We start from the raw sequence: 9422 nt of genomic DNA on the forward strand, positions 1-9422 counted from the left end.
GCTTAATCATAACTTTGTGAGTGTAACCCATTATTTCAGAGTTCATGACTTAACTTAGGACATGCCGCCTTAGGGTCGGTCAAATCTAAAATACATCATTAGTTCCTATCTGTGTAAAAAATATAACATTGCTATTGACATGTCTAGACACCTTCCTTAGGGGGATGGAAACAAAGCCTTCGCGAGGCGGTATTCATATCTCACGGTGTTATATTAATAATGGAGACCACAGGTTATGTTGAGTTATCAACCCTCTCCCACTCACTATTTTGAAATAAGTATTTTAACCTAATTAATTTCAAATTAATTATATATTCTTTAAACTTTATGAATATAATTAAAATTGGTAAGAAAGCATGTTTCTAGGTCCATATCCAATTTTAAATTACCAATTATATTCATCTAAACTTTACTAAAAAACAATTTTAAAATAAAGTTGGTTTAAAGAAATTAAGTCATAAAGACTTAAAAAAAAAAGCGGTGTGGTATTTTACCAAGTTTTCAAAAGAATAATGTTGACCCAAACTCTTAAGTCTCCTTGTTTTGATGATTAACAAATATTTGATTATTATTTGTTACTAATGATTTGTTGATTTTGTAGCAAAAACTAAAGTGAATTAGCACTTCAAAGTCAAAATTATGACCAAGGGCAAAATGGTCATTTTACCAAGTTTTCCGGAAACGACCCGAATTGGACTTCAAGACTCAAGAAACTCAAGACAAAGGTTTAACTTCATTTCTTAGTCTTGTAAAGTGATTGCAAGTATACTTTAAGTCATAAGTATAGAATTTGGCTCACTCACGCACTAAAAAATGGTGATTTTTTAAAATGAGAAATAATTATCCTAAATTCATTTTTAAGAAAATACATCCCGATACGGTCGTAACGCAATTGGAATTTTTGAAATCGGATAAACGAGCTAAAAGTTATAAAGAATTGAAAAACGGGAAAATCGGCATAATCTGAGTTTTGCTCTCTGTTTGCCATCTGGAATTCCGGATGGGCAACCGGAATTCCGGTTGCTTCCAACCGGAATTCCAGTTCCCTCATCCGGACTTCCGGTTCGCGGCAGACAGCTTCGCAAATTAATCCCTAACGGCTATAAACGGCTAGTTTTTTCCCAAACTCTATATAAACTCGTCTTTTACTTCAAATTGGTTGTTGGCTGAGCATTTATTACATATACCAAACCAAATCCATTGATTTCAAAGAGCTTTCAAAGTTTAACTCATCCAAACACATATTCACACACTTGAGCCAAAATTTGTATTTATTTCTTCTAAGTGTGCTTGCTAATCACTCTAGGTTTCTCATTGTATTATCATACTTCTAGAGTGATTTTTGCTTGTAATATCAAACACATTCCCATATTGAAATTGAGGTGAGGTTGGCACCGGTTTTGTAAACAACCCGGTTAGAGTGAGATTGGCACTTCAACAATCCGAAAAAGAGGTTGATAGTCCTTGGTGGTGGAAAACTATTGTAAGAGGTTTGGAAATACCTTGGTGAAAAATTCCCGGTTGTAAGGGTTAGTCAAGCCCGCTAACTTGGCTCGATAGTTGAACTCAAAGCTAGGTCCTTAGCTTTGAAGACCAAGGACGTAGGTGGCTTAGTTCTACCGAACCTTGTAAAATTCGAGAGTTTGCGATTTCTTAACCTTCAACTCTTTACATTACAAGTTTAACTATTTGCTATATCTATTTGATTGCCATATTATTTGCTTATACTTGATAAATTTGATTTATTGCATAATTTGGCATATTAAGTTTTAAATTTCCGAAATTAGTTTAAATTTCCAATTCACCCCCCCTCTTGGAAACATATCTTGGGTTAACAATTGGTATCAGAGCTAGGGCTCATTTAATTGATTAGATTTTACAATTTAGAGCATGGCGTTTCCAAGTAATTCACAAAATAACATGTTAGAAGGTCTAAGCACAACTAGAGCACCATTCTTTAATGGAGTAGACTTTCCCTATTGGAAAATTAGGATGGAAACATATCTTCAATCTATCGATTATGATTTGTGGCATATAGTGTCTAATGGTCCTTACATTCCTAAACATGTCATTAATGATAAAGAAGTTATTAAGACATATGAGGCATATGACGAAGAAGATAAGAAAATGCTTTCTAAGAATGCTAAAGCTAAATATGCACTTATATGTGGATTGGATAGAGATGTGTTCAAAAATATTGAACAAGCCTCTACCGCTTATGATATGTGGAAAATGCTTGAAGTCACTCATCAAGGAACAAATGCTATGAAGGAAACTAAAATTCAAATTTATTCTACTCAATATGAGAACTTTAAGATGAAAGCGGATGAAACTATTGCTAACATGTATACTCGTTTCACTACTATCACTAATGGTTTGAATTCTCTTGGCAAGGTACTTTCACAAAAGGAGATGGTGACCAAGATTTTGAGAAGTCTCACCAAAGCCTATCAAGGCAAAGTGATTGCCATTCAAGAAGCCAAGGATCTCTCAACACTTCCTTTGGAAGAACTAATTGGCTCACTCATGAACCATGAAATTTTCATGAGTGCACAAGATGAAGAGGAAGTTGAGAAGAAAAAGAAGACTATTGCATTCAAGTCTTCCTCTTCCCGTGCCATTAGTGAGGACGATGAGGATAGCATGTGTAGCGACATGGAGGACTTGGCACTCTTCACAAAGAAGTACAAAAAGTTCATGAAATTCAAGAAGAACTTTGGGAAGAAGCCACAAAGAGGAAGTGATTCAAAAGAAAAAGAAAGAAGGAGCAAAGATGATCCACCAATTTGCTTCGAATGCAAGAAGCCCGGTCACATGAAGATGGATTGCCCAATGAGAAAGAAAAATAAATACAAAAGAAGGGCAATGTTGGCGGATTGGCTAAATAGTGATGAGGAGGACTCCGACAATGAGGAGAAGAATGAAGTAGCTAACATGTGCATGATGGCTCTTGATGATGGGGTAAGCATTTCTAGCCAAAGTGATTATGATAGTGAAAATGATGATGATAACTTAGAAATACCATATGATGAGTTGTCTAGTTCATTTAAGGATCTATTTAATGATTTTGGAAAATTGCTTGTTAAAAACCAAACTCTTAGAGAAAAGACCAACATGCTATTAAAAGAAATTGAGATTTTGAAATTAAATGAAAAAGAACTCTTAACTAAATCTCAATGTACTACTTGCTCCTCTTATAAGAAAGAAATTGGAAAATTGCATGATAACATAAAAAGCCTTAAGAATGACATATATACTTTTACAAAAGGTAAAGAAGGCTATGAACTTATGCTAGGGAGTCAATCTTGTGGTTTTGGAAAAAGTGGTATTGGATATGATCCTAGTAGGAAACAAAATTTTTTGAGAAACTTCTTTGTAAAACCAACTAGCCTACCACACTTTACATGCACATATTGTAACCAAGATGGTCATACTATTTCATATTGTCATGTAAAGAGATATGCATATCTAGGCAAGACCAAATGGGTACCAAAGGGTTCCAAAACTAACAAGAAAGGACCCAAAGTTGTTTGGGTACCAAAGGCCAACAAATGATTTTATTTTTGTAGGAATCAACAAGGAAGAGCAAAAGCTTGTGGTTCTTGGATAGTGGTTGTTCCAAGCATATGACCGGTGACCCATCAAGATTTTCGAGTTTTAAGAGCAAGGAAAGTGGCTTTGTCACTTTTGGAGACAATTCAAAAGGAAAAATCTTGGGCATTGGTGATATCGGTAACATATACTCTCCATGTATTAAAAATGTGCTTCTTGTTGATAACCTTAAACATAATTTACTTAGTATTAGTCAACTATGTGATAAAGATTTTCGTGTTGTTTTTGAATCCTCAAAATGCTCCATTGAAAATGCTTCAACCAATGAAGTTATTTTTGTTGGAGAAAGGAAGGATAATGTTTATGTTATTGATGTTGATTCCTTTGATAGCAAAAATAAATGTTTAACCGTTATGAATGATAATTCTTGGTTGTGGCATAGAAGATTAGGACATGCTAGTATGGATTCTATTTCAAAGTTGGTTAGAAAAGATCTTGTTGTTGGTTTGCCATCTATTCCTTTTGTTAAAGATAAACTTTGTGATGCATGCCAATTTGGAAAACAAATTAAAACATCTTTTCATTCCAAGAAAGAGATTTCAACCTCTAGACCTTTGCAATTGCTTCATATTGATTTATTTGGTCCTTCAAGAATTGCTAGTCTAGGTGGTAAATACTATGCATTTGTGATTGTTGATGATTTTTCTAGATTTACATGGGTTATATTTTTGAAACTCAAAAATGATGTTTTGGAAAATCTAGTTAAATTTTGTAAGAGTGTGCAAAATGAAAAAGGGTATTCAATCACCTCCATTAGGAGTGATCATGGTGGAGAGTTTGACAATGATGCTTTAGAATTGTTTTGTGATGAACATGGTTTTAACCATAACTTTTCGGCTCCAAGAACTCCACAACAAAATGGAGTTGTCGAAAGGAAGAATAGAACAATTCAAGAAATGGCTAGGTCAATGCTCAATGAAATCTCATTACCTAAATATTTTTGGGCCGAGGCCGTTAATACTTCTTGTTATATTTTGAACCGTGTTTTCATTAGGCCTAACATGAATAAAACCCCTTATGAGCTTTGGAAAGGGAGAAAACCCAACATTGGATATTTTAGAGTTTTTGGATGTAAATGCTATATTTTGAACACCAAGGACAACCTTGGAAAATTTGATGCAAAATCCGATGTTGGAATTTTTATAGGTTATTCAACACATAGTAAAGCTTATAGAATTTATAACAAAAGAACTAATGTTGTTGAAGAATCTATTCATGTTGCATTTGATGAGTCTAACCCTCCTACAAGCAAAAGTGTAGATGATGATGTTGTAGGTTTGGGAGAAGAGGTTCAAAAGCTTGACATTGGAGAATCATCTAACGCTCCATCACAAACTCCCAAAGAGGAACTACCCGAGGAAAAGGTAAATGAAAGCAAAGGTATGGATTCTAACCTCCCTCATGAGTGGAAGTTCAAAAGTGCTCATCCTATAGACCAAATTCTAGGTGATCCTTCACAAGGAGTCACAACTAGAAGCTCCCTTAGAAACTTATGTAATTTCATTGCTTTTATTTCTCAAATTGAACCAAAGAATTTTAAAGAGGCCGAGTTCGATGAATCTTGGCTTCTAGCTATGCAAGAAGAAATAAATCAATTTATTAGAAATGATGTTTGGGGGTTAGTTCCAAGACCGTCACACCAATCGGTGATTGGAACAAAATGGGTCTATAGAAATAAGGTAGATGAGCATGGGGTCATTGTGCGTAACAAGGCTAGATTAGTGGCCCAAGGTTACAATCAAGAAGAAGGAATTGATTATGAGGAGACCTTTGCCCCGGTAGCAAGACTTGAGTCCATAAGAATGTTATTAGCTTTTGCATGCCACAAGAATTTTGTCTTGTATCAAATGGATGTTAAAAGCGCTTTCTTAAATGGATACATTATGGAAGAGGTTTATGTCTCTCAACCCCCCGGTTTTCAAGATCACAAACACCCTAACCATGTTTACAAATTAAAGAAAGCATTATATGGTTTAAAGCAAGCTCCTAGAGCTTGGTATGATCGTTTAAGCACTTTTCTTATCTCAAATGGTTTTTCAATGGGAAAAGCGGATAATACACTTTTTATTAAAAGAACATCAAAAGACATTATTATAGTACAAATCTATGTTGATGATATTATTTTTGGTGCTACTAATGATGTTCTTTGTGAAGAATTTTCAAAGTGTATGCATAGTGAATTCGAGATGAGCATGATGGGAGAGCTCAACTTTTTCCTTGGACTTCAAATAAAGCAACAAAAGAATGGAATCTTCATAAGTCAATCCAAGTATATCAAGGATCTACTTCAAAAGTTTGACTTGGCCAATGCAAAGTCCATGAAAACCCCTATGAGCACCTCCATAAAGATGGACAAGGATGAAAGTGGTAAGGATGTTGACATTACCAAGTATCGAGGTATGATTGGCTCATTATTATATTTAACCGCTAGTAGACCCGATATTTTCTTTAGTGTTGGTCTATGTGCTAGGTACCAATCATGTCCCAAGGAATCCCACTTAAGTGCCGTTAAGAGAATCTTTAGATACTTGATAGGCACAATGAATCTAGGACTTTGGTATCCCAAGAACTCAAACTTTGAAATCATTAGTTACTCGGATGCGGACTTTGCCGGTTGTAAGTCGGATAGGAAAAGTACTAGTGGAACATGTCACTTTCTAGGAAACTCTTTAGTGTCATGGTTTAGCAAGAAACAAAACTCGGTAGCCCTATCCACAACCGAAGCCGAATACATAGCCGCCGGTAGTTGTTGTGCTCAAATACTTTGGATGAAACAAACTCTTAAGGATTTTGATGTTGATTTTGAATGTACACCCATAAAGTGTGACAATACTAGTGCCATTAACCTCTCTAAGAATCCAATCTTGCATTCTAGAGCCAAGCATATTGATATAAGGCACCACTTCCTTAGAGACCATATCCAAAGAGGAGACATTATGCTAGATTTTGTGAGCACCAATTTCCAACTAGCGGATATTTTCACCAAGCCTCTTAGTGATGAGAGATTTAGTTTTATTAGAAGAGAGCTAGGAATGACCAACATAAATGAAATTTAAGGTTTACTAGCTACTTGAATATCATATCTCTCCTTACTTACTTATGCATGTATACTCTCACTATAATATGATTCTATGCATAAATAAGCAAAATCTTATAACACTTGACCTATTAGATATATGTCTTTGAGGATAACAAATTATAGGTCATGATATGAATCTTTGGTGAACTTTGAACTCATTTTTGATTGAGTAAATATGTGAATTTTTGCATATGTGCCTAGTATATGTGTTTATGTGTTTAAACTTGTCTAAATAAGTCTATCTAGTATGCCTATAGGGTTTCTATGCTTGAATTACTCTTTGAACAATTTTTAGGTATGCTAAGTATTGAAAATTTGTTAGTTTTTGCCTAAATGAGTGTTTTTCGCCAAACTTACTCAATTTTCAACATTTTTCAAATCCGTCAGTTTGAGCACCTCAAATTTAACACATTTGAACTATTGCAAAAAGAATTTTTCGATTTGGATGCATACAACTCATTTTTGGTAGATTTCTCCTTTTCAAGGCCTTTTAAGGCATTTTTCGAAAAATCTACCCAAAATTCTCAATTTTCAATATTTTTCGATTCCGTCACTTCACACACCTCATATTTAATATTCTTAAACTGCTGGAAAAAGAATTTTTCAATTTGGTTGAACAGATTTCGTTTTTGGTAGGTTTTTGGCTTTCTTGAATTCTTTTTTAAAACTTACCGTAAATCGTCATTTTTCAACATTTTTCAGATTTTCTTGTTTGAGCATGTTCATTTTCTCATATTTTAGGTGTTAGAAAAAGTTTGGAGTCAATTGGGTTAAAAACAAAGTTTTTGGGCACTTTTTCGAAAAGTGGGCTGGTCTGGTGCACCAACCGGAATTCCGGTTGGCTGTGCACAGACCAACCGGAATTCCGGTTGGCGCCTGACAGCAGCCCTTCAGTTTTTTTTGCCTTTTTTAAATGCATTTTGTTCAAAATAAAAACCCTACCCACGACTCTTTTTCCCCATTCTGACTCTACACCCTAAAATACAAGCCTCCTCTCTCTTTCCTCTCAAAAATCACTCCCTCAAACCCTCACTTCATCATCCATTTCTCTCCAAAACTCTCTTTCTTTTCTTGTTTTCCCTTCAATGGCCTCATCATCCAACCCAAGGAAGAGCAAGAGGGTTCTCAATGCTGAACAAATCAGGGAGAAAAGGGCTAAAGGCAGAAATGAACCCACTCTCTTCTACAACCAAGAGGACTTCAATAGGTTCCATGAAGCTTTCTCCTCTAGGCCTATTATCAAAGGTAAGTTTTGTGACCTTCCAAGCCTAGCTTGTGTCAAATTCAGTTATCACTTTGAAATGTTAGGGTGGAAATCATTTATCAATATTAAGACACCCATGTACCCTAGGTTGGTTAGAGCCTTCTATGCTTGCATCAAACCTAACCATGCACCCCTAGGAGTTAGAGGCACTATTGGAGATGTCCCCTTTGAACTTAATGTAGAATCTCTCAATAACTTGCTAGGAGCACCAAATGAGGGACTCTTGCTAGAACCAAAAACCACTCTTAAGAATGATGAACTTTTTGCTATGAATGAGTGTTCTAGAGTCCTTTGTGGAGAAGGCCCCATTTTCATCAAACCAAAGTTTCACAATCTTACTTTAGAAGCCAAAATTCTCCAACTTTTTATCATCAACAATCTTGCTCCTAGAAGTGGTCATAAGGATGAGGTCAACCACATCGATATATTCATTTTATACCTTATCCTCACCAAAAAAGCACGAATCAACCTAGGGCATCTTATTCTTCGATTTATTGTTGATGTGAATAAACCCAACATGGTTAAGTCCCTCCCATTTGGCTTTCTCCTTAGCTACCTCCTACCTCTCTTAGGAGTTCCCATCTCGGGTGAAAAGAAGGTTGGTCCTACCGAAGGGGATAAGCTCGGTCCTAAATCTTTCACAAGCTTAGGGTATGCTCTTATCAACAATAAGTGGGTCTTCACTCCCAAAAGAGGCCAAAGAAGGCAAGAGGGCCTTGAAGTAGGCGACGAAAGTGAAGAAGAGGAGAGCTTTGGACTACCCGCAAGCGAAAGTGAAGACGAGGAGCAAGCCGATGAAGAAGAAGCTCCAATGCCTCAAGCATCTCAATTCAACCTTGAGGAAGCCTTTGCTCGTCTTCACACCGACATGAACACTCAATTTACCAACCTGCGGAGTGACATGGCACAAGGCTTCCAAGATGTTCGTAATGAAATGGAGGAGATGAGGGCCTACATAAGGCGGTTTGGGGGGCCACCATCATAGGCATTTGCATGTTTTTCTAGTCTTGCATTCCTTTATGTTTTATTTTATGTTTCTATGTACTTATGTGTTTGCATGGCTTTATGCCTTATGTATGAATGCTTAAACTATTTAATCTATGTTTGTTTATAATTTATTTTGTGAATTCCTTTGCCATCCTTTTTGATGAATCAAAAGGGGGAGAAGTGATAGGATTATTTTTTAATATTTGGCAAAACCTCAATATCTAAGACTAACAATGTTATTTGAACTTAAGTGATATATTGAGGGGGAGTTTACAAAATCATGCAAAGTAAAACTAAAAGGTAAATTTCTTTTATCCTTGCACACATTAAGGGGGAGCTAATCTAATATTCATATTTAAAAATATATTCTTTCCCTTGTAAAATAATCAAATATTTGATATCATCAAAAAGGGGGAGATTGTTGACCCAAACTCTTAAGTCTCCTTGTTTTGATGATTAACAAATATTTGATTATTATTT

General features: G+C 35.6%; 1 protein-coding gene across 1 annotated transcript; it reads left to right on the top strand.

Moving 5' to 3' along the window:
• The first annotated feature begins 1890 nt into the window (after positions 1 to 1890).
• Positions 1891 to 7054, top strand: LOC133785826 (uncharacterized). Its single transcript, XM_062225041.1, has 3 exons — positions 1891 to 2535; positions 3603 to 4841; positions 5400 to 7054. The coding sequence occupies exons 1-3, from the start codon at positions 1891 to 1893 to the stop codon at positions 6666 to 6668; spliced, it is 3153 nt and encodes a 1050-aa protein (XP_062081025.1). The 3' UTR covers positions 6669 to 7054.
• The last annotated feature ends 2368 nt before the right edge of the window (positions 7055 to 9422 follow it).

This window comes from Humulus lupulus, chromosome 6 (assembly GCF_963169125.1).
Source record: "Humulus lupulus chromosome 6, drHumLupu1.1, whole genome shotgun sequence".
Taxonomy (NCBI): domain Eukaryota; kingdom Viridiplantae; phylum Streptophyta; class Magnoliopsida; order Rosales; family Cannabaceae; genus Humulus; species Humulus lupulus.

Bases quoted from the DNA above. Each gene is read 5' to 3' on its own strand.
- LOC133785826 (XM_062225041.1), top strand. From the start codon at position 1,891: ATGGCGTTTCCAAGTAATTCACAAAATAACATGTTAGAAGGTCTAAGC. The intron at 2,536-3,602 runs GAAATTTTCATG...AGCTTGTGGTTC, and splicing joins TTGGCTCACTCATGAACCAT to TTGGATAGTGGTTGTTCCAA. The intron at 4,842-5,399 runs GAGTCTAACCCT...CCGGTAGCAAGA, and splicing joins CTATTCATGTTGCATTTGAT to CTTGAGTCCATAAGAATGTT.